At 39.9% G+C, this 26,067-nt stretch overlaps 2 protein-coding genes across 2 annotated transcripts; both read left to right on the top strand.

Moving 5' to 3' along the window:
* Positions 1-1,412: 1,412 nt before the first annotated feature.
* Positions 1,413-25,374, top strand: CIMIP3 (ciliary microtubule inner protein 3). Its single transcript, XM_078393379.1, has 5 exons — positions 1,413-1,687; positions 6,249-6,633; positions 21,819-21,968; positions 23,407-23,497; positions 25,009-25,374. Exons 2-3 carry the CDS (start codon positions 6,261-6,263, stop codon positions 21,830-21,832), a joined length of 387 nt encoding a protein of 128 aa, XP_078249505.1. The 5' UTR covers positions 1,413-1,687; positions 6,249-6,260; the 3' UTR covers positions 21,833-21,968; positions 23,407-23,497; positions 25,009-25,374.
* On the top strand, positions 12,197-25,374 carry GUCA1A (guanylate cyclase activator 1A). Its single transcript, XM_020780665.3, has 4 exons — positions 12,197-13,419; positions 21,819-21,968; positions 23,407-23,497; positions 25,009-25,374. Exons 1-4 carry the CDS (start codon positions 13,222-13,224, stop codon positions 25,167-25,169), a joined length of 600 nt encoding a protein of 199 aa, XP_020636324.1. The 5' UTR covers positions 12,197-13,221; the 3' UTR covers positions 25,170-25,374.
* Positions 25,375-26,067: the final 693 nt, after the last annotated feature.

Genomic DNA, 26,067 nt, shown 5'->3' on the forward strand with positions numbered 1-26,067 from the left:
TTCTATCATTTTTGAGATTGTATCCCATTACAGCTTTTCCCACTCTTTTGTTGACTATGAGGGCTACCCCATTCTTTCTACGGGATTCTTGCCCACAACAGTAGACATGATAATCATCTGAGTTGAATTCACCCATTCCTGTCCATTTTAGTTCAATGTTTATTCTTGCCATCTCCTGTTTGACCACCTCCAGCTTCCCAAGGTTCATAGATCTTACATTTACTGTAAGTTTAGTCTAGTAGGAGGTAATTCCAGCAGTCTGTAGTATTGCAGACTGGATCTTTCCTTTTCCAGCCCAAGTCTTACAATCCGGCCGAGTGGCTGGCCACTGTGTGGTCAGAATGACAGATCAGACAATCCTTCTGTGGTTGGTCCAACTTGGCACATATAGTGTTCACTTCATCACTCCATCAATGAAGGTAGAGACTGACTCCTGCTTTGTAACAACCAAGACATTATCTGGTTTAAACAAGAACTCTTAATATGATTGAACATAGGTAAACAGCACTGTATCTCTTATTCTGATGAGTGATGCAGGCATTTATGAAGGATGCATCACTGCAAGTACTTTCTGTTGTTATGTGCCCTCAAATTATTTTTGACTTGCAGCAGCTTTACCAGTGTTTTCCAGATACAGTACTGTGTATGAGATGTTCAAGGAGTGGTTCGGCCCATGCCAACCCCCCTCCCCCTGTGACTTACCATGACCAATTAGGGATTTGAACCAGAATCTCTAGAGTCCCCCTCTGACACGACACCCACCTCTTCACCATACTAGCTCTCCGGCAGGTTCTACACTTGCCATAAGGACTCCTATACTTTGCAGAGGCAAAAACACGTGGGGCGACATCGCATCCTAAGCAATGCACCCTCCCCCGGGATAAAGGATCTATCCTTTCCCTGCCCCTTGATGCCGGATGGTGCCTTTTACGAACAGGCAGCAAAGAAAGCTGTAGGAAGGAAAGGGGAAACGAGGTTTTTCCGGACCTTAACTTCGTAACCCTTTTATAAGGAGCACACTCAATCTGGCTTCCTATGACTCCAGGCTCCGCTCTATAGAACATCCTGTATTGCTTTCAAAAGGAGTGCCTCTGAGCATGTGCAGGGAGCCGCACCGCACGACTTCAGCATGCGCCACCCAGAGCCGTCCAAGACCGTGGCTGCTCCCAATAAAGAAATAACTGTACAGCAAATTGACAACAAACGCGTCGTGGTGCCTTATAAGCTTAAGAGATTGATTTCAGCGGGCCCTTTCATCCACTTCCTCAGACGCGTCCTGTCTGGACAAAAAAAAAAGCGGCTTCTTTGACCACCTCTCCCGCCCAAAAGAATCCCCGCCGGCTCAAGGGCTGCCACGTGAGGCCGGCACCACCTGGCCGCTCGCTCCCCTTGTCGCAGGACCCGCCCCGGCTGACGCCCTCCCCCAAGTCACAATAGCCCGGGCAGGAAAAGCGCAGCGCCCTCTCCAGCCTGCAGTGCGGAAGGAGGGCCCCGGACGGGCAGGACGCCATGAGCCCGGCAGCGTCGGCCGCCGTCCCGCCCCTCCTGCCCGGCTTCATTTTTCGCGGCGTTGAGGAACCACGCGTGGAAAAGGAGGAGGCGGGGCGCGGGCGCTCACGTAGGGGGAGGAGCCGCTAGTGGGAAAGAAACTCCCCCCCCCCGCCCCGTAGGGAGGATTCCCTCGGAGGTAGGAGCCGGTGGCTGGGCTAATGGGTTTAGGCTTAGGCGTGGGAGGGGGGGAGCCAGATGCCCGGGTATCCTTTCCCCTTTGTAGTCATCTCTGTCCTTGGATCTGAGATGCAGCCCTGACCCTTTTGCTGGGGAGACACCTGCTCGTTTAGAACACCAACCGAGGGAGGATTGTGGGGAAAGCGGCAGGCAGGAGTACTGCCTACCTGCCGGGGGTTGGTAGGCGAGAGTAGTTATAGCTGAATGGCAGGAGAGAAGAAGCTGGGCATGAGGTGAGGCAAAGATGCTGGATGGAGCAGTGCATCCCCATAGCTGGTGTTTGCTTCACTAGCACTGAATTGCAAAGCTTCCGGATTAATTAATTAGTCAGTCAATTACATGCCTGCCTCATGAGCTCAAGGCATCATATGTGATTCTCCTCCTCCTTACTGTATCCCCGCAGCAACCCTGCGAGGTAGACCAGACTGGGAGAGTGCAACAGGTCTGAGGTCAAGCTTGGTGAACTTCACGGTCAAGTGGGGATTTACGTCCAAGTCTACTCATTTTTAATTCAGTTTTAACCACAACACCTCACTGGCTGGTTGTGGGAATTGTGTTGCTAGTTTGCCCAATGGGGAAAAGTCTGGGTGGGGATAATATCCCGTTTTCCCCATCCAAGGAACAAATACGTTATGGCATGAACACAGCAGAAAAAGGATATAGCCTTCATGAATAAATGAAAGGATGAGATGGAGTTGAGAGCAGAGTGATCTGAATGGCCAGGACATGATCTGAATGTGCCTTCAGGACTGCTTCTAAAGTCACATGAGCAACAAAACCTGGGACAAAAAAAGAGTTCTCGCTACCAGAACTAGAAGAAAAACGAAGGGCTCTTATTAACTCTTACATGTGGTGAACAAAAACTGGTTCTGAATTGGGTTTAGCATGTTTGAAACTGATTTCAAATATTTCAGCTACACAGTGCACAAGGAAGTGTGGAATTTTTTTTTGTCTGGAAAGTGTTTTTTTAATTGGAAAGCAAGATATTTTACTCGGATGCAAGAGGATTTTTTTAATTTTAAATTACTTGTGAAATTGATTTATTTTGAATCATTTTTTGCACATGTGAACACCTCTGTTGGTGGAAATTGTGTCTGTAGGGTATGTCAAGTAATATATTCCAGAATCACAGGTTGCAGGAAAATCTGGCAGTCTGATCTGAAAAGAGGGAGCAGAGAGAGAAATATTTTTTTGGGGGGGGAGCATTCCCTCCTTTGCAAGCCTAGAAGCTATTGATTTTGTCAATTTCTCTGATCAGTGTCTCCTTGCTCAAGCCATTCTCCAAGGAAAGGAAAGGAATTAATCACGGGCAATTCAGACATGTTGAGTGAACAGGAAGAAACAAACCACCCATTTGAAAAGGAAGGTGGCGATATTAACGAATGGATAGTTGCAGGGCAAAGTAAGACCTCTGCCAAATGGTGTCTGTCTCTGTATGTAACAGAATCAGATCTTGTTCCACAGGAATGGTATCACCAAATATTTAGGGGGAAATATGATGTGGAGATGGTTGGACAGTGTCACCGAAGCTACCAACATGAATTTGACCCAACTCTGGGAGGCAGTGGAAGACAGGAGGGCCTGGCATGCTCTGGTCCATGGGGTCACTAAGAGCTGGACACGACTTAACAACTAAACAACAACATGATGTGGAGCTGGTGTTTAATTCTGATTCAAATTCATGACGCAGCAGGACAATGCTGAAGGACCCTAAATGGGAAATTAATCTGTATGAGCAGAAAGGGCCAAATTGCAGGCAGTGTAGTATGTGCATGTTTGAATAGGCTGGGGAGCTTGGGCTGGGATTAGGTGGGTTTTAGCCCTGTCTTCCTCACTGCACTCCTGATTCACCTCAACAGGGCTTCCCCTACTCAAATGGATGTCTGTTCAGGACTGGAGCCACCTATTTATCATGTCAGAATCCCAGTTCAGACCAGGAGCTTCTGTACTGCTTATTTCTGAAATGAAAAATGTGCACTTAAGAGCAAACCACATGAAGTTTGATCAAAAGACACATGAAATAGCTGCTGAGGGGGAAAATGTTGCTCATTTTCTCTGATAAAGCATAACTCCAAATACTGCGGAATCTAAAATATGGCTGTGCAGGAAACAATTCTGATTTTCTTTAACATGATTTCTTCAATAACGTCCTGATATTAGACTCCTTTTTCCATAGGTTCTAACCTCATTTTGAAGCTGATGGTTTTTGTTTTACTTGGCTTGAGACATTGTGGAGAGGCAGAATTGTCCTACGACTCTTTTTGCCCACAGTTCAAAACATATCCCAGCAACTTCAGTGCATGAAATGTCTAATTGTGATATTTTGTGATTGCAATTCTGGGATGCATTTCTGCATCACAGTGTCTCTTGTAACATCTCACACTAACTAGGGTTCAGTGGAGCACCTCCTGCCATGAACAAAATAATTTCTGATTCAGTTTCTTGAGGTCAAATACCTGAAAGAAGTCCTCTTTTCAATATGGACAGAGAGCTGATATTGTATAGTCTTGCCTACTCTGGTTTTCTCCAGATGTGTTGGCCTACAAGCTCCCATCATCTGACTGAGAATGATAAGACACCCAGTCAAGCACATCTGGAGGGCTTCCATTTGCAGGAGACTCACTATTATAATGTTAGTATCATACAGTTCAGTGATGGCGAACCTATGGCACGCGTGCCACAGCTGGCACGCGGAACCCTTTCTTCTGGCACACGAGCCATAGGTCGCTACTCCCCCGCCCCCCAGCCAAACCTCATGAGGTGGCTGCAGCCAGGATTCCTCCTTCCGCTGCCACTTCCGTGTCCTCCGGGTCCATTGCCATGATTCCCCCTTAAACTGCCACTTCTGGGTCTGGGTCTGTCGCCGGTGGTGGCATGCCACCCGCTGCCCCCCCCCATTTTGGGCACGCGAGCCCAAAAAGGGTCGCCACCACTGATGTAGTTCAACTAAAGCTCTACTAAGATTATTATTATTATTATTATTATTTATTTAATTTATATCCCGCCTATCTAGTCGTGGTGGACTACTCTAGATGACCAACTATTTGCTGAACTTGTTTAATTTCCTAGAATGCAGAAAAACTGACATGTCCCTGAAACTGATGGACTACTTTAAACATCTGGATTCTGTGCTTCTATGATTTTTGAAAAACTCTGTTTGCCTTGAAAGGTCTAAGGCTGTATTCCTCCTACCTTAAAAAAAAAAAAAGAACAGGTTATTCAGCTGCTTCATGGGCATTCACTGCTTTACATAAACATCCATTGATTTCCCTTGTTACAGGATTAATAGCTTTACAAGTCAGCAGACAGAGCCCAAACAAGAAGCTGAAAATAGTACAGCTTAATAAGCTCAGTGTGTCATGGAAAGTAGAAAACTTATTAATGGAGTTTAAAATAAACCTGTGTCGTCACACTTTAAGGTACACAAATAAGCAAGATAATCAATGCAGGGTGGAAACTCACCTGAAACAGGCATGTGTGAAGCAAAAAAAAAAGTATCTAATTTGGAACTGGTCAGTTATGTAGCAATGAAAAGATAGTTGTTACACGCAAATTTCAAATTAATGGCACTATAAAACGCCAGATTGTCCTAACTGGATTGAAGAAAGATACATTGTGGTGGCGGAGAACTGCTGGCTGCTACTGTTGGTCCTGATGTTTGTAGATGCTTTGAGATCTTTTCTTTCACCTCTAGGATTTGTGTGTGTGTGTGTGTGTGTGTGTGTGTGTGTGTGTGTGTGTGTGTGTGTGTGTGTGTGTGTGTGTGTGTGTGTGAGAGAGAGAGAGAGAGAGAGAGACAGAGACAGAGACAGAGACAGAGACAGAGACAGAGACAGTGACAGTTTATAGTACTTTAAAACCTTCATCTAGTTACGAATCATCTTGAGTTTAGTATTTTCAAGAAATAAATAGTAAAATGGTGTTTAAAAATACTTGACATTAGTTCTCTGAAATGTAAAAACAAAGCATAACTTTTGCTTATCTCTTCATAATGTTTTCAAAAGTCCAGTTTTAAAAGTTGAAGTGCTTGATTCAAGTTTTCAACCCCATTCGATGGCTGTGCCTGCAAATCTTTTCTGAGTAGGTTCAGGGGTTTGGAAGGAGAACTCTCACACCCATCCAGTAAAGTGAAGGACTGATTTGGCTTGCTATTCTTAAGATTTCTAATTTTTTTCCCTTCCAGAACTTTGAAGTAGCATGTTAGAAATAACAGCATTACTACAACATATCACTTTTGGAGTAACATGGTAATAAAGGCAAGTGTGAATTCAGCATGCACACACACAGCCCTCATACACCAAAAAGGGCTGGCCCTACCATTAGGCAGAGTGACGTGCCTGCCTTAGACAGCAGATTTTAGTAGATGTGGGAAAACTTGCTTTTGGCACCATGCCATCTGTGGGATTCTGGGAGTTGTAGTCCAGAAAAGGTACCTTTCCCCATCTTTCCTCAAAATCCTTCTCAAGAAGTTTTCCATAGAGAAGACTCAATCTCTCCCTTTGTTTTTTTTTCCTTTGCAGACCAAAACATCCATGAAAATCACAATATACATCATTGCCTGCAAGATGTCACAGGAGAAGAAAGCAGCCAAAGCATTGCGAGAGACATCAGCTGCCGGACAAAAATCCAAGAAGCAATTCCCAGTAACTCTGGGCTACAAGATGGAACAGGCTTTAGTTGATCAGTATGTCCCTGTTGTCATCCACCCAGGGGGACACAAGCCTGAGAGTCTCAGCTTTGCTTTCTACAACCCTAACTACACCAACTCGTACACTCCATTTTACACTTTACAAAAACCAACGTGTGGTTATCGGTATTGTCGAGACACGGATCACACAAGGAAGGTGCTAGATGTTGAGAGGGTGAATATTCCCAAGTGGAGAACCATTGTGGGGAAAAAGCCAGGTCTGTCTTCCATGGGCTCAAAACAATGAAACTGCAACACCATGAGCCTGAGACTCTTATTTATATGGTCATTCAAATGTGGGGTTTGTCTGTGTGTTTGTTTACTCTCTATGATTATCTAGACCAGTGGTTCTTAACCTTTGTTACTCGGATGCTTTTGAACTGCAACTCCCAGAAACCTCAGTCAGGACAGCTGGTGGTGAAGGCTTCTGGGAGTTACAGTCCAAAACTCCTGAGTAATCCAAGGTTAAGAACCAGTGATCTAGACAGAGATCTGTTAGGAGCTTAGAACAAGAGGTTCTGGAATGAACTGTAATGGAAATAATACAGGTTTCGCACTACAGAGTGCCAGGCTTATGTTCATGCTTTAAAGCAGAGCTTGGAAAAGTTACTCCTGTAATCCCATAGCCATAATGTTTGGGCAGATTCTGGGGATAGCAGTCCAAAAAGGAGTGTTTCCAACTGTGCTTTAAATAAAGGCCTGTGCTAAGGAGAAGCATTGAAGGGGAATGAACGACTCATATATAACCAAATGAAAGTGAAAATGTGCCAGAAATGAAAATATGAAGTGATACCTTTTATCTATGTTGCACTTGGAGTCCTGGTGGCCATACAAACATATGTTTGCGTGTGTGCACATGCATATGAACTACAGAGATGTAGGTACAACAAAAGCAGAAATGAAGTATGTTTTGCTTTCCCCTGCTTTGCAATGAAATCAAGAAGATTGTGGTTTTTGTCTGCAGGGACCCTCAGTTAAATTTTGGAGCTCCATCCATACATCCAATTTGTAGGGCACCTTTCTTCCAGTGAAGAGCCCATGGCAGCTTACAATGTTAAAATAAGTCACATTAAAAAGACAGTAAATTGGAGGTTAAAAATTAAGCATGCAATAGTTTAAAATTCATTCATTAATTATGCAATAATAAGAAATGTTTAAAAACCTCTTTAAAACATCATTAGAACAAAGATTTACATCCAGGGATTCAGTCATAGTTACTAAAAGCCTGCCTGAAGAGGTAGGCCTTTAACTATTAGCAGAAGGATAAAAGGGAGGGGGGGGCAACCTTACCTTCTTACCTCTTCCATTTTGTGGCACCCAGATAAACTTCCAGAAGACGGTAAAATAAAATAGAGTTTGACTTTTCCAGAAGCCAAGGAAGATGCATAACGTCAAGGCTAGGAAAAGATCTTTTTTTAACCTGACATGGTCTGACATTGTTTAGTGAGTTGCATCTAGAATTAGCCCATTGAATCAGAGGAGCTTACAGAGGAGTTGACTTTCAGCCATTGTAATCTCAAATTCTATAAGGGCTGGAGATAAATAAGAAAGTGAGCAAACTAGCTTGGAGTCCAGGCCATGTGATAGGTTAATGGGTTTAAGGTGGCATGCCAAAAATCCAGGTGAAACCTGGCCCAACAAATAATATGGCAGCCCTATTGCCTGAGGTATTGTGGGAGTTATAATTCACTTCTGTTTATTATAAGGATCTTAAAGCGGATACAGTAGGCAGAATCAGCTCCAAGATTTTTGGAGGGTCTACATTGCAGACTTCTTGTAGACTCCAAAAGAAGGAATAGATGTGAGGTGCCTTGCATGGGCTTATATTGTAAGAATGTGAGAGAATTAGTGGGACCAGCCCAATGTTCTGCCGACTGCGGCAGGCATCAGCCATTACCTTCAGTAATCTGAGTCAAGAAGACACATAGTATCCCAATCAGCTGTGTTTTTGGCGTGGGAGACAGAAGACACCTGAGGCTTCTCTTGGTCACTACTTGTGAAAGAACAATAATAAGATATGCAGTTGAACAATTGTTAGCCCAAAATTTCTGCCCCTGCAAAAACTGATAAGGATAGCCCTGTGGACTGTAGTGGAGCTTGTCTTCTGCTGGGGAGATGGTAGATTCTACCAAGTAGAATGAAGCATTATTTCCTCCAGTTTCTGTCACCTGACCTGGCCAAGTTCGAGAGAGCTGAGCTCCTTGTACATCTAGAATTCCATTCAGCATTTACTTTAATAGGATGTTGTAAGGATCCTGTTGGTGTTGAATTTTCCTCATTCAAATGTCCTTTTGCTGCCTGATAGCTCAGTGGTTTTGGTTTCTGGTTGCAGAGTTGGAGATTTGGGGGGAGTTTGATTCTCCATTTTGTCCCCTGCTAGGAGAGCCAGCCTATGTGACCTTCGGCAAGCTGCACAGTCCCACCCACCCCCCAAAGAAGGGGATGGTAAGCCACTTCTGAGTACTTTCTACCTAGAAAATCCTGGAAAGGGTCACCATAAGTCAGAATTGGCTTGACAGCACACAATTGAGAGGAATGTCTTTTAACTTTAAGCTTGCTCATGTTCACAAGTAGAAAATAGTGGCACATATCTCAGAAATGTGCTTATTATGTCCTTTCTGTGATTGGTTTTGCATGATTGCTGCACTCCAAGGCAGCTTCAGAGAGGGCTATTATGGGTTCAGCTCTACCTATAGATTGTGCCAACTTGATGCATCATTCACATGGAGAGTACTGAGTACTGAGACTGTACACTGTAAATCTTCCCATATAAGCTTTTGTAGTTATTTTTGGATTTGTAACCCACCTTTCTCCTCAAAAGAGTATTCAGGGTAATTCACAGAAATACTAAATAAAAGAATAATGCAATTGAAATACAAAATGGTTAAAAGTTTTGTTAAATTCAAAGTGGAATTTAAAACAGTTAAAATCCTATTGAGATTTTATTCTGGAGTAAGCAAAATTGTGTAAGATGCAGTAGTAAATTGCAGCTAATTATCAATATGGTGTTGCTGGGTGTGGTCAAGTGCCATTTATGCATGCTGACATGTGACCAGGTAGATGAGTGGCACGTTGGCTGAATTGAACCTCCTTTTGAAGAAGGAATTCAAAAGCTGAACATCCCTAGCCATTCAACCTCGGTTTAAAAATCTTTAGTGAAGGAGATTCGTCACCTTCCAAGACAGTCCATGTCACTGTTAAATGTCTTTGTACTGTCAGAAAGTTATTTGTTTTGTGCGTGTGCGTGCTTATTCCTTTTATGCTAATATAAAATCAGGTTGGTTTTTTTTTTCTTTTTTGCTTTTAGGAGAATTGAAACAACCCTGAAACTAGCACCCTCCCTGTCAAGCTTGATTTTCATTATGCTGAGAATGGTCTCTGTAAAGGTTGAGTGCCAGAGGGCTTTTAGAGACCTGAAGCCATCTGGTGGCAAGGGGGATAGCAAAGAGGTAAAGGGAAAGTCTTTGGAAGGATGTAAATGCAAAATAGCTTCTAACAAAAGATAGGCGTAGATTAGGATTGTCAGGCATCAAATTTTGGTGTGCAATGGCTGCTCAACAGATTGAGGGAATCTCCTGAAATCCTTGGATTGCGTATGGGCCCTCCCCAGTTCTTAGTGGACATGGTAATTCCTCTGCTATAACCAGGTGTTTCCTCCTTATACTTAATCCACTTACAATGCAAATCTGCAGAACTGTGCCATGGACTGCCTTGCTCCCTACTGCATTTGGTTCTTTGATCTGACATGCTCCTTTGAAAAACATAGATTCTATGAATATGTAGAACCCACCTGAAAAGGAGCCTGAGATTGAGGACAAAGGGGGAGAGGAAACATGACCACATCATATATAGCGTAGCTCTAAAGAGGCATAGGATCAGTTTTCTGACAAGCAGACTACATCAATTCTTGCAAGTTCTTCTAACGTATTTTTATTTATATGGGGGAGGGGGTAGCTGTTTGATGGGCAAATATTAATTCTGTCCATCAAACAGCTACCCCTTCCCCATAGGCCACCCCGTTACATAGATGGAGATCCTTCTATCTGTATTTATAAATTTCTACCTGACAGGGCTCCCAAAGCAAGCTACAGTAAAATAGATAAAACTGTCTTTTTCTACAGAATAGTAAGTGAAAGATGATTACAGGAAAATGTGAGAGACTCAAGAACACAAATATGCAGGATGGAAATATTGTTAATCTCAATTGTGTATTTGAGCCAAAAATCAGTTTTGAGGCTAAGCAGTTAGGGATGGGGGAAGGATGCAATCTGATCAAAATACAGCTTGTCACATTTTATTTTGTCACATTCAGAGTGAAAAGCATTGGAAATGATGCAAAACTTATGCAAAACCAGTAAAAAAATAGGCAGATTTAGCCTGGAGCAGATATGCAATATTTATTTATCAATCAGTATAAAGGGAATGTTGGCATGAGGAGATGAATGACTGTGCTTCACTTGTTTGTCACATTGGTTTAGGGTGGGGGAAAATGGCATCCCTTAAAATGGCCCAGAGTGTATGGGTGTCTGTTCCTGTTGGACAGGTCAAGAAGGATCAAAGTTGCTCTAAGGAATGTGTGGTAGTACAGTTGTTGATTTGGCACGGTGAGAAACAGAATGCATTTACCTTGCTTAGACACATAGATATAGCAATTTAATATAGTGCTGCAACTGCTTCCTACTTAAAGAATCCTCAGCTTTGCAGTTTGGTGAGGCAGTGAGAATTCTTTGGTGTATTAGTTTTATTTATATGCTGCATTTCTCCCAACAAGGGATTCAAAGTGTCTCACAACATCAAAATTTACACAATTAAAAAAACACAGTAAGTTAAATATTAAAAGACAAATTAAACAATATATGATTTAAAATAAAATTAAAAGATTGAAACATAGTGCTTGTAGCGCTATGGGGCGGTATATAAGTCCAATAAATAAATAAATAAATAAAATAAATACTGTAAGATTATCTGCTAAAATGGGGTTCAGGGATTCAGTCATAACTTTTAAAAGCCTGCCTGAAGAGACAGGGAAGGGGCCATCCTGATCACCTGAGGGAGAGCGTTCCATAGCCTGGGAGCTGCCACAGAGAAGGCCCTCTCCTGTGTCCCCATCAGCTGTGCTTGTGCTGGCAATGGGGCTGAGAGGAGGGTCTCCTCTGCTGATCTTAATCACCAAGAAGGAGCTTATAGGGAGATAACAGTCCTTCAGGTAGCCTGGACCCAAGCTGTATAGGACTTTATAGGTAATGACCAGCACATTGAATTGGGCCCGGAAATGGACTGGTAGCCAGTGCAGTTCTTGTAACAGGTGTGTTATATGCTCCCTGTAGCTGGCTCCAGTCAGTAGTTTGGCTGCAGTTTTGCACCAGCTGAAGTTTCCAAACTGTTTTCAAAGGCAGCCCTACACAGAGTGCATTACAGTAATCCAAACAGGATGTAAATAAGGCATATGTCACTGTAGCCAGATCCGACACCTCATGGGCGCAGGTGACGCATCAGCTTTAGCTGAGCAAATGCACTCCTGGCCACCGTCAGGACCTGGGCAGACAAGCTTAGGGGTGAATTGAGGACTACACCCAAGCTGCAGACCTGAGTTCAGGTGGGTACCTTCAGAATTCTAAGCAGTTCTTCAAATTACAAATATTGAGACTTCTTAGATGTATGCCCTTTGCATTTATCCTCCAGCATGAGCTGGAATGATAGTGCTTGCTAGAACTGGCATGCCAGGTGTTGATAAATTGGAGCTGTAGCAGATACACTGTGGTCCTGTGATGGAGAAATAGTGACTCCTTAGTGTTATCGCAACTATTAATGGTATAATATGCATTCCACTTAAAGAAGAAGCAGTCCATTAAAAGAATCCATGATACTTCAGTTTCACTATAGTACTTTTTTCCTCTCCAAAACGTAACCCATTTGTTTTATTCATCATCAATAAAGTAGGTCCTTTAAAGCTAAAACATGCCTCATTTCAAAACTTGAAGTTCGAAAAGTTAAAGTTTCTGCTTGTTTTTTTAAAAAAACTCTCTAGCCATGTGTCTTTGTTTTCATTTTGTTCTAATTGTGTGGCTTGTTAACTTTTTTTTAAAAAGTAATCTGTAACTATGGGTCAGCTGCGACATTTCTGCGGACACCAGATCGCTTAAGGCAAAATTGAAGACTGTACAGATTGGTCTGAGAAGTATGGTGGTAAACAGGTCCTCCTTTTTCACTGGTGATTGTTGAGACAGACAGGATTATTGGCACTTCCTACTCTGTGATTCCAGAAAGGGGATAATAGGAAAAGACAAAAGAAAAAAGATCCCTATTCTCTGCTCTGTCGTGTCATAATTGGGGACGTAGTTGACAGAATCAAAAATGAAGCCAATTAGCAGCTTATGCTATCTTCAGGTAAATCTTGCCATTTTAATCTCCTACTGTAGCCCATTAATCTGCAAAACTGTTTCCCATTTTATCACCCTTTCTATTTTTGCCCTGAACTTCTCATACCCCTTTTGAGATCCCGTCACAGGACTCTTTTCTCATTGGCTAGAGGAGGATTTAGTGGGTACTTAAACACCAGGAGCTGCGTTGAAGAAGCTTTTGGAATTTTAAAACTCACTCAGCCAGACGGTGACTTTTTCTCAAGTAGGAAGCTTTTGTCAGCCTCTCACCACACATGATATTTTGCCAGCCTTAGGACTTTTGCTACTTTCTATTCTGCTATAAGTTTTGTTTCTATTGCAGTTTTTTTTAATTTTCAAGAGAAAAATAAAACACCAGAGGGCCTCGTTGTTCTTGAGAGACAGCCTGCCCTCTTTTGCTTTAAAATGGGGAACATGGATGGAAAAGCTGTGGAGGAACTGAGTGCGACCGAGTGTCACCAGTGGTACAAGAAGTTCATGACAGAATGTCCCTCTGGGCAACTTACCTTGCATGAATTCAAGCAGTTTTTTGGCTTAAAAAATCTAAGCCCATCGTCAAATGAATACATTGAGCGAATGTTTGAAACGTTTGACTTTAATAAGGTGAGTACTCATATATGAGTATTTCTTTCTCCTCTCTCTTTCTCTCCATATATATATGTAACATATATATAAGTATGTGCATCATATGGCGATTTATGAAACACATGTCTGCATATATGAAAAACTATTTGGGTTGATCTGTGCATTTTCTTTTTTGCATGATACATACTTTGAATTGGGCCTGGAAATGAATTGGTAGCCAGTGCAGTTCTTGTTAACAGGTGCATTATATGCTCCCTGTAGCTGGCCTCAGTCAGTAGTCTGCACCAGCTGAAGTTTCTGACTTGCTTTACTTGTTTTAATTCATTTCTGCAAAAACGGGCTATAATGACAACTTTTCACCCAATCATGCTAGTATGTTGCTGGTATTCAATTTGTGTGCTTTTCTATGTTCAGTTCTAAATTGCTACTTATATAAACCTGGTAGATGTGTAAAAGTGGAGATTTTTCAGAAATTGTTTATAGTTCAGTGTTTTATTTTACTTTTGGAGAGATGGAATTTCATAAAAATAAGCACACTTCCTCAAACCCTATGTAAAGGATTTCCTAAGTAAGTTGCAAATAAATAAAAACAGAGCAGCATAATATACATGTTCCTGTAAAATATAAAAAGCTACTTGCTTTAGTTTTTCTCTTTTATTTGTTCATTTTTCTTTTTGTAGGCAAATATTGGCTTAATTATACTAAAAAGAAAATCTGCCTGCATTGACATTTAAACTCAGTGTTAATACTGATGAAAAAACAACCTAGTTTTGAAAATACGAAACTATAATGGCAATTTAAAAAACACAACTTTATAAAAAAACTATTTGGTCAAATGCTTATAGCAAAATCTTTGTTAAGAGCATCCACAATGCAATTCTTCTATTATAGTTGACAGCTTCTGTTAGAATATTCTGAATACACAACACTCTTTGAGACAACTGTAAATATACCTCATAGTCCAATGACCTTGGATAAGCTTTTTTTAAATATGGTTGTGTGTGTTAAGCTATTTAATGTCAATTCATTCATAACATATTGGAGTGACAGTGAATCAGATTCTCTGCAAGTGTTTTTCAGGACAAAGAACCTTGTAACGACTATTTGCTAGACTGTGGATTCTAGAGTTAAATCCAGCTTTCACGTAATACAGTGTTTTGCATTAAGTGTGTAAATTTGGAATTGATCTGTTGACGTCAAAGAAACAGAACCGGCTTTATCTATCTGTCAGCTTTAGACTAGAGCTGTTTCCCTTCACCTATCTCTGTAGCTGTGTCAAACTGACTGACCCATCAAAATCTTTTCAAGGAATCTCCAAATTTCATCCTGTATATCTAGTGATGCTCTAGATGGGGCCCATGAGCTTGAAAAGGAAAATTCTGACAAAATTTTCAAACTTTAATATCATTCAAGTCTTCTGAGCATAGAAAAATTGCTTTCAACCACTAGGGGGTATGCAATTACGGTATTTAAAGGTGTCTTAGTACCTTCAGGCTGTAATAAAGGCTCAGACATGCATTTTCCTGAAAACTATCACATACAAGATAGAGTACAGGGGTTACTTGTCAGACATAGTAGAATTCTGGATATATCCTAGGAATCCAATCTGCTCATCTAATTCAGTACCTCCAAACCCTACATACTGTTCTGCAGATGGCTTGAAATAGACAGTCTTCTCCATTTTGTAATCATTTATTTATTTATTTATTTATTTATTTATTTATTTATTTATTTATTTATTTATTTATTTATTTATTTATTGGACTTATATACCGCCCCATAGCACTACAAGCACTCTCATGAGAGGTAATCAAACATCACTTTTAACTAAAGCTAAAAAACATAAAAACACTGGCAATGGTGGTTCCGAGTGAAGAACTGAACATAGAAATTTCTGTATGTATAGAGTTTATGCCTGTTCGGTACAAATAGATGTAAATCTTAGCTACAGTGGACCCTCTACTTAAGGAATTAATCCGTATTGGAACGGTGGCTGCAAGTCGAAAAGTCTGTAGGTCGAATCTCCATTGACCTACAATGCATTGAAAACCTATTAATCCCATAACCAGCAGTTTTTATTCTAGTTTTGTTCCATTTTGGGTTTTTTCTGGTCTGTAGGTCGATTCTCTGGCTGCAAGTCGAATCTAAATTTTGCAGCCAGAGAAGTCTGTAACTCGAAAAGTCAGTAAGTCGAGCTGCCTGTAAGTCGAGGGTCGACTGTATTCAAACCTTCAATGAAAAATTATCCCCCTGTTTAAAGGAATCAATGTAAGTTTTTCCTTCTAGCAAAAGGAAACAGAGGACAAACACTGTAAATTTATATTAAAAGTATATTTAAATAGTGCCCGCAAGTTGATGTATGCTAGCACCCAGAAGTTGATGTCTATTTGCCCTGAATCCTTTTTAAAAATCATTCCAGAAATATCTGTTTAGCAACAGTGATTTAATTAATTAATAGTTGCATTATGATTTTCCTGAGCTATTAGTAGCTGGAGCAATAATTTGAAAATGAAAGTGACAAAGGCCACATTTTAGGATGCAGCATTGAGGAATACTAGTAATGTATTTGTGTTATTCCGGAAATGATCTCTATTGTTAATGTCACCCCCCACATGCAAATTAAAAATATGCATAATATTCTTAGCAGTTCTTTGGAAATGCCCAGCCTTCCCCCATGCTCAACACTTGATCCTTTCTTTATGCACTGGAGAGAGTATTCATGTGTTAATATAACAATTGTGTGCTGTCAAGTCAATCATGACTTAAGCAACCTTTTCCAGGGTTTTCTAGGTAGAGAATGCTCAGAAGTGATTTTCCATTCACTTCTTCTGGGTTGATCTTGGGACTGTACAGTTCGCCAAGGAGGACACAGTCTGGCTTTTCTCTCAAGAGGCACAGTTGGGGAATCAAACTCCCAACTTCTGGGTCCAGAGACAGATAGCTAAACCACTGAGCTAGCCTATCAGTTCATTTAATTCACAATGATGACAATACCATCAGTTTGTATTGTTGGGCAAACATAGCTACCTACTGAGCTAACAAGCTGAGTCAGAATTTGTGCTGGGGTGCTTTGTTTTAACTTTCTACATAGTCACTACATCAAACCAGTGGCCTATACTGTACAACCCAACCCACATAACTGAGAGGAAAGAGTCTCTACAGGTATGTTTGAGAGTGCAGCCATAGTTATTGGAATTAACCCTGAAGGATTAAAGAAATATCTATATTGGGGCATTGAGCAAACATCCATGAGGACATCTGAGCTCGTTCCCATAATTTCCTCTGACATCAGTGGCTATGATGTCAGTAGGACAGAAACTGTGTAACTGGACACATAATTATATAATCTCACATTGTTTGCATAATTATGTTGTAAACCACCTATGAAGTGCTTTAGCACTATGGGCAATATATAAGTCAAAGCAACTGCAACAATAACAACTATATATAAATTGCTGGAAATCAGAGCTGATTGATATTAGAATATGGTTTCTCTTCTTCTCCTGACTTAATTATAACTGTTGAAAATAGTACAAGAAAATAATTCATCAGTATAGATACTTCTGCATGAAGTGACACAAGCCCATTGTTTTGGTTTTATAATTTAACTTTTGTGTTTGCATCTGTTGCCAAGTGTAGTAACATAATTATTCCATTGCATGGGACAATTGCACCATAGAGTTTACAGAAAGAAATAGATCTAACCTCCTACTCATGTTCTCAGGGGACTAATCACCAGCTTTGCTATTCACAGAGTTGCTAGATCTTTTAATCTTCAAACCTTGCAGCAGCAAAAATCTCATGTGAAGTAGAGCTCAATTTTTGATGAGACACTTTTCGAGATCAGACAGAATAGGAGTAGTAGTAATAATAGTAATGGGAATTAGGTTAGATATATGTTTTGAACAGCTTAAGTAATACAGATATTCCAGATACAGACATAGCTATTAGAAATAAAGTCCTATAGATTTTAGGGATTTTGATTTCCAAGGAAGATTTATAGCACTAGATTTCTGCTAGCTAGTGTTTCCTTTTTGTCTTTTTAAAAAATGCAAGTGATGAGAAATTTAATCAAATCCAAAGATTTCTGTTTGACTCATTGGGATTTTTTTTCTTCCCCCTCTGTTTAAAAGCATCCTCACTGAAAAACGGGGGACTAGATCCAGTGGTTACTCCCTACCGGAACAGACTTATTGAATCAAGTCAACGCTTATGTAAACCCCACTGATTCACTAACAGATGCATTTAATCCATAGTTTGTGAGGTGTCATGAAATACTACTGTGTAAGCAAGACTACTTGAACCCCCCCCCCTTTAAGCACGTGGAGCATTCTCCATGAGTCTTAAAATCTCATGTCTGACAGCTAAATCAACACACAGGAAATCCAGTCTGATAATTGGGTTCAACATTGTTAAAACCTAATCTGGTTTTAAAGGGAGGTATCTATAGAATAAATCAGCTTAGCTATTTGTGATCTTGAAGGCAGTAGGCTGAGTTGATTTATGAGCACATCCTACTGGAATCTGTGCTGTTTTCATTTGAAACAGAAATAGAAACATAAGTATGTTTTAATGTTTCATGGCAGGTTTGTGGTAAAAAAAAACAGACATGCTTTGGGCAAGTTATTTTAGAATTTTTGAATGTACTTATGTGCATTTGTCTTTAAAGTATGCAGAAATAAGACATTAATCCTGATACGTAACTTCTTTAAAAATATTAGCCTAAATGTATATCTCTAGATATCTTGACAATGTGAACAAGCCATTGTTATTGCCAAAACAAATTCATTGCTAGGATAAAGATACAAATCAAGTCCCACCATGAAGCTAAATCTTTGCTAGGGATAAATTCTACCAAATAATTTGTTTCAGTAAAAGACTTTTGCTTAATTTGGGGGATTTACACAACAATCCCATTACCAGCCAAAATAATTTCAAAGGCATAGTCAATAAGGAAACATTTGCTATACCGTATGCTCTGAAACAAAATTAGATGGCTTTAAAAGTGTTATTTAGCAGTGATGTGGAACACTAAAATAATTTAAGATCAAAATATAGGAGGTTCCTGTAAAACCTAGTGTACGTTTTCTTTCAGTTCACTGCTGAAATCCAGCAGCGTATCTTGAACTGCATAAGGTTGATAGCATAATCAGTAATGGTGGTTCTTCATAGATTAAGAATTCCTGTTCCTCTTCCCTGAAGGTCCTGAGATTCCCTTCAGATCCCTTTCATCGTGGGAAAGCTCTTAGGGAGCGCATGTGTGTGTGGGGGGGGGCTGTCGTTAATTTCAGAAAATCAACACCTCTGGTAAAATCATTCTAGTGGTGGCAATTTTTGGACATTAAACTTCACTCCAATCCTGGACCTCCAATGACCTCCCCACAATAAAAGGGATGCTTATTCTTTTGGGGAGCTAACTGGATAGCTCAGTGGTTTAGGGACTTATCTTTGAATAGACATTACTGTATAGGATTCCACACTATCCTTGTAGTTCTCTTCTTCAATATAGGTTTTATGCGTATATTTCAACTGTGGGTTGAGAACCAGTTCGCAGAGAGAATAAGAGCAAATGTGGAAATTAAGCAAAGTACTGTATCTTCACATGTCCAAGGAAGTAGATTTGATTCACAACTGTTCACAAAGAAACAATTTTTCAAGGTGCCACAAGGTTTAGGCATTTATCCACCCTCACTCACACACCCTGTTGTATCACAGGTACCTCTTTGGAAATTGTGGAAAGTTTATTTCCAACAAGGTAGCTGTGTTAGTCTGTTTTAGCATGTTCACAAAATTAAAGGACAATAGAGAAGGAGAGAAGCAAAGGACAAAATGTTGATGTACCAAAAAGACTAACAGCTTTGTTTCAGTGTGAGCTTTCACAGACCAAAATCCACTTCCTCAGATATCTGGAGTGCTCATATTATGCCATCAGTGTTAAAGTGTATCCTGGTAATAGTGGAGGGTCAGGTCATGACTCGGTGAGAATAGAGACAAGAGACAGAATGACATTGCACTGTTAACATGATTAATTATACATTGTCATTCTGTCTTTAAAGTGCCATGACATTTTGTCCTTTGCTTTCTCACTCTCTCGCTCTTTTTCCTGGTTGTCTTTCCTTTCCTTTTTTGCCTTTAGTTTTGTCAATCTGGAAATTCAATGAGTTGAGACATTCTTTTTCTTATATAAAAATACATGAAAAGGAGGAGAAGAAGGGAGAACAGGCTTAAATGAACAACTGAGGTGGTTAAACTATCACAGGCTAATGTGTGTAACTGTGGTGAAACATCACAGACAATGAGTTCATTCCTCTCCTTGTTCTTCAGAGGAACTCTAAGAAGTGGTGGCCTGCAATCTTACTACTCGTCTGTGACGCAGTCATCAGAGCATTCATATAAAGACAAATGAAGTCATCATATGTGTAGCCTGTATAATTAAAATTGTAAACCGCCCGGAGAGTGCTTGTAGCACTATGGGGCGGTATATAAGTCGAATAAATAAATAAATAAATAAATAAATAAATAAATAAATAAATAAATAAATAAATAAATAAATAAATAAATAAATAAATAAATATGCCATGCATTAGAAGTACCACTAACAATGGTGCCACTCATATCTTTAAACACCAGAATTGCTTTCAGTTTCTTTTTGTTGCTAATTTTCCTCTGTAATGTTGGATAGGTGAATAAATTGGTTTAGCATTACTGCAGGATTTGATATTTGCGTTGAAAAAGTTAGGCATTTTTCTTCATTTTAGCAAACACATACCAATGATCAACAGCAACCATAATCTCTATTTTGGGACTGAGTTTAACTGTAAAATTCAAATATCTAACCATTTGTTTGGATATCCACGTTCCTTTCACCAGACCCATTTTTAAATCACCCATCCTGTTAGAAAATTTTGGGCAACAAGAAAGCTTGTACAGTTTGGTTGATTCTAATAATGGTACTGTTCATTTATGGATTTTGAATTTGGTTAGTTTTTGTCCATGAAACAACTACCTTCATTTTTGTATCTATTATAATGGCCATAATCCTATTGGTTAGTTATTCCCAAGTAAGTGCAATGGCATAAATCACACCAGTGAATGGTAACTAGTTCATTGGTTGCTATCCCTTATCACACACAAACCCACACAATGACAGATGCAAACGGCAACTTATTAACCAGTGGCTGTTCATGGCTGCAGTTTATGTCAATATACTCACACTAATGTAGCTTAACCAATAGCATTCTAGTCAAGAAAAACTGCGCCCTTTAAACTACAATGTAGGGAAAAGATTGCTGATGAATGGCAGTGGTGTGGTGAACTCTCCAAGTGTGCAAGTTGAGTTGGATAAGCCCCAGGGCTTGTTAAGATGGGCATTTGTTCCACTGTTTAGTCTGCTGTGGGGATGGTCTGATTTCCTTTTTCAAGCAATCATGCAACATATTCACTGGAGCGGACCAAAGCATGCTCAGAGCTATTCTGGCTGCACCTTTCTGAGCCCCTGTCAGAGACTTCTATTTTTTTTTGGGGGGGGGGATGCAGATAAGATTGCTCTGGTCTGGTCCATTTCCAGCATGTGTGATCACTGGGAACAAAGCAAAAGTGAGCCTTCCTGGCTGTCAAGGTTCCTTCCAGTTGGAATTTCTGATATTGTGAAGTGGCTTCATAAGTGAGTTATTTCAGGATATTGGCAAATTGAACACTTCTTCTGCTTCTTGGCGGAGAGTCAGGGGAAGGTTTTTTTTTTTTTTAAAGAAGAAGTAAAGACACTAACAGACCACAGATTTGGCTGTGGGCAGTTTCTTGACTGGTTCTTTAAAAGTAAACAAAGAAAATACATATTTTTTCTTTATTTAAAAGTGATGAAGCACCTCCATGATAGTCCAGCAGAGTCTTTAAAAATATTATAAAGCCACGTGACAATATTGGAAGGAGCTGAACCAAATGGGGTCATTTGAACTCCAGTATGCCATTTGGATGTGAGGATCACATCAAATGGCATGTCACATCTCCACCTGACCCTAAGCCACCCAATTGAACTTGCACCAGCCAACTTCAAAAGAGCCAGTGTATACATGCTCTCAGTTAAAATTCTGCCTGCAATAATATTTTCTTGTATTACTCCTCGTGTGGCATAGTAGGTAGAGTGACAAGACAATGACTCTGGAGAATAGAATTAAGATCCCCACTTGGGCATGGAAATTCACTGGGGGAACTGGCAAAACCACTCCTTAAATATCTCATTTACCTTGAAAGCCCTATTAGGGTCACTATCAGTTGGTTCTAACCTGATGGCACAGAACACACACACACACATACATGTTGTATGCCCATATTGAAAGCACACCTGTGGTTGTTGCAAAATGTAAGCATGATTGTGGTGAAGTTATAAGTTTGACATGCTTCTTCTTGTATTTCAACAGGATGGCTACATTGATTTTATGGAATATGTGGCAGCTCTGAGCTTGGTCTTAAAGGGAAAAGTAGAACAGAAGCTGAGATGGTATTTCAAACTCTATGATGTGGATGGGAATGGCTGTATTGACAGAGATGAGTTGCTAAACATCATTAAGGTAAACATTTTTCTCAGTGTTTTCTTCAGCTAATTATTATCTGGCAGCAGTTGGCAGAGGTAACTGCACTGTTCTGAGTATGTTACTGTTGCAGTTATGGGATAAACTATAAAAAATTTTATTCAGTTGACTGTATATTCAATGCACAGTATAATAAATTTGTATAACAGACAGATTTAAGTGCAGATTAATGGCCAGAATCATACTGGTATGGGCATATGGTTTGTGTGACTTGCCACAAGTAACTACAACTAGTTGTCAGGGTGTGTCTTGGTTGTGCAATTGGAAACATAGGCATGCTACCAAGACACATCCCAACACTTTATCAGTCAGATGTAGCAACCCTATACAAACACCAACTGGATTCTAGCTAATGTGTGAAAAAACATTTAAGACCAGAAAGCCTTCTGTGCCATCAAGTGAACAAATGCTTTAAACCCAGTGAAACAATGATTCTTCTGAATTAGTTTGGTGATTTCCTTTTAATGGTATATTGGCAAATTATCATGAAAATCCGGAATAAGATACAGCTCCTGCTCAGGAATGATAACAGAATGGTGCTCGAACTCTGTTGTATTCTGGTAGTAGTGGCATGCCAAGGGTTGGATCAAGCAAGAGGAATTGACAGTATGGAGATATCCACACCTGCTGATTTCCTGATGTGAACTGCAGTGGTTAAATGTGGAAGCTTTCTAGATAATGCCATCCTGAACGCACCTGATCTCATCTGATTTCCAGAGCTTATCTAGGTCAGATCCAGCTAATACTTGGACTGGACACCAGAGAATACCAGGGGTGTCTAGGTAGAGCTAGGAAGCAGTACAACCTGAAACCCTGGAAAACTTGCCAGTTAGTGCTGACAAAATTTGGCTAGATATACTAATGTTCTAACTTTGTATAAGTCAGCTTCATATGCTCTTCTGTTTTTAGAGGATCTCTGGGATTCAGTACTTGTTATCAGGGGAAGGATATGTCCAATGATTCCTGATTCCCAACCAAAATATTCAGGCTTACTTAAATAGATACCTGAAATTACTAGTTCCTAGTCGTTCCCAGTGCTATTGAATCAGTAGCTGAATGCAGTTTCAGGACATATGCAAAGCTCATTGATTCAATGTGCACATTCTAAATGGGACTAACAACTGGGTTAAGGTCAAAGTCTGAATAAAATGACATAAAAGATGGATCAAGTCCTATCTGAATTCAAGCCCAAACAACGTTTAGGAGGAAAACTCTGATGACATCTTATAAACACTGTTGTATTATATGGTATATATTTAATTATGCTATGATTTAAAAAAAAATATTAAAGTCAGAAACAAGTTTATTACCCATGGGCAAATGTTGCACAACAGTTTGTTGATTCATGCTTTAGGTTCACAGTTAGGTAAATCTGAAAGTGTATTTATTTTATTTCCTCTGTCTCAATTCCCTCTAGGCAATTCGCACCATTAATCCATGTAATGAAGTAATGTCAGCTGAGGAATTCACAAACATGGTGTTTGATAAAATCGATATAAATGGAGATGGTAAGAATTTCTCTATAAGGAGATATCTTAAAGCAGGACTCCAAAAATATGTTTTTAGCAGTGTCTCAGCATTAAGGGGAAATGCTAGGGGAAAATCCATCATCCAACACCATCCAACAGCTCTTGGTGTTATATTAGAAGTAGGCAACTTCATTCACTCCAGAGACTCATTTTGCCCTCACTTGGATCTTGGTGAACCATCCTTCTGCCTTTCCAACTTCAACCCTGCTCCATGCCAATTTGGGTTTTTTTTTTTCTACAATGAAAATAGCCAATCATCCCACTCCCAAGAGGATGCAATTACATACTATTTCAGGCCATTTTGAGCCTTTTTTAGGCCACTGATAAGACATTTTTTAGAAGCAATAGCCAGTCAGTCAATTCTAGTTTTCAAAAAATGATGTTCTAGGACTAAAGAAGTTCCATGAGGTCCTGATATTTCATACAAAATGTCCAGTTAGAGATGACTGAGACCACAATTGACATTTTCATACTGAATATTCTTGGGGCCATGAAAGGAGCAGGGCCCATTGGCCACACTTGGCCCATGGACTAGATATTAAAGTCAATAAACTCTCATGGTGCCATTCCATCTTTTGGATGCATCAATAACCTTTCCATTTCTTTTTCGGCCAGAATTTGTTGTAACCATACAATTCCTGTCTCAAAACTTTGGTATTACTTTTTCTTCTTCTTTTAGCAGATGGCAGACTAATTTTTAGATATAGGGGGAAATAGTAATTTGTGGTGGTACTGGAAGATGGGGAAGCCCTGTAGAATGAGGATCTCCATCCTTGATTAAGTCCGTGGCCCAAATTCTCTTGCCAAGTTATACTGGTATAACTCAAACAGCACAACTTTTGAAGGCAAATCGTCCTGAATCACTGTGGACATTATTCGTTGCTTACTGACTTGTGTGACTCAGCATGCAACTGAAAATGTCTGTTGGGATTTCTTAACTCAAGGCAATTTGCTTCCAAAAGTTACACAACTATGCATGGGGATTTTGGCCATTGTATGTTTGTTCAGAAGAAACAGCTTTATCAGTATTTGGTAATATGGCAAATTAGGGTAGCAGATACAGTAATTCTGTAACTTAGTAGAAAATTATGAAACAGAGTTTAAAGAAAGAAGAGGAATGATTTACATTAGCTATGGTCAGAAGTCCCTCAAAGTTCTGTTAAATCAACTCTGTGAAATCCTGATGTATAAGGCACTAATGGATTTTCTGCTCCTGTGAAGAAAAACAAAACATTATTATTTTTAAAATGTGGACATAAACTAATTCTGAAATGGGCAATTTGTGGCCCTCCATATGTTGAAGAGACTGCAACTCCCATCATCTTCACTACTGATGATCCTAGCTACTAGAACTAATGCGAATTTCAGTCCACCATGTTGGCTACCCCAATCTAGAAATAACAACTCCTGCTCTGGATAACTCATGAAATGAAACACTGTTTGTTCATTGAAGCTATAATTGAACAAAACCCTTCTATGTGTTTCTGCAGGTGAGCTGTCTCTGGAGGAGTTCATGGACGGGGTGCAAAAAGATGAAGTTCTACTTGACATCCTCACCCGCAGTCTGGACCTGACACATATAGTTCGAATGATCCAGAATGATGGAAAGAACCCTAATGAAGGAGGGCAGTCAGCAGAGGCAGCTGAATAGACCATATTGTTCTTTTTTAAATATATGAACTTTAAGAAAAATATGTTTTTTAAAAAGAAAAAGTTAAATAAAGGCAATATAAGGAAAAACCAGAGATATAATTTCGACAGGGATAGATACGTCTTAGAATATCAACACCAAGTACTGTAAACAAGATTTTCTCCCCTGTGTAATCAGTGACATCACCTGTTGTAAATATTTATTTATTTATTTTTAAAAAAACTGACCCTTCAATTTTATGAATACGGGATAGTGTGCTTCTGTATCCATAATTCGGAACACCTGGAAATAACTCTCTTATGTTCATTACCATTTCTTCTAGGCATTTTGATACATACATAGAACTTGTTGAAAAACAGACAATTGCTTTGTGTTTTGCAAAAAGTGGTTGACAATTGAAAAAAGGAATAAGTTTCTCTTTGTGATTGGTAGTGAGCACAGGAGTTTAAACCAGTGATTCCCAACCTTGGTTCCCCATATATTCTTGGACTACAATTCTCAGAAATCCTGGCCGGCACAGCTAGTGGTAAAGGCTTCTGGGAGTTTTAGTCCAAGAACATCTGGGTGCCCAGGGTTGGGAACCACTACTGTAGACAAACTTGACTGTTGACATTGGTGTTGTCAACATTTTTGAAGACTTTCATTTCCTGGCTTTTTAAAATTAAAGTCTTCATTTTTTAATTCATGCCCATCTCTGTCCATGATGCAAAATGCTAGGAACTGACTAGATATTGCTGCACAATATTGTGCCTGCACTGCCAGCAGGAAAAAAGGATGTCAAGCTTTACATAGCAAAGGGCAGCCTGAATGATTTTAAAATGGAAGTTGTAAGTATACATTAAATACACACAAATTCCAACAGCAACTTCCCTCATGTAGAGTTACCCAGTGCTAGGGG

Source organism: Pogona vitticeps, chromosome 4 (assembly GCF_051106095.1).
Source record: "Pogona vitticeps strain Pit_001003342236 chromosome 4, PviZW2.1, whole genome shotgun sequence".
NCBI lineage: Eukaryota > Metazoa > Chordata > Lepidosauria > Squamata > Agamidae > Pogona > Pogona vitticeps.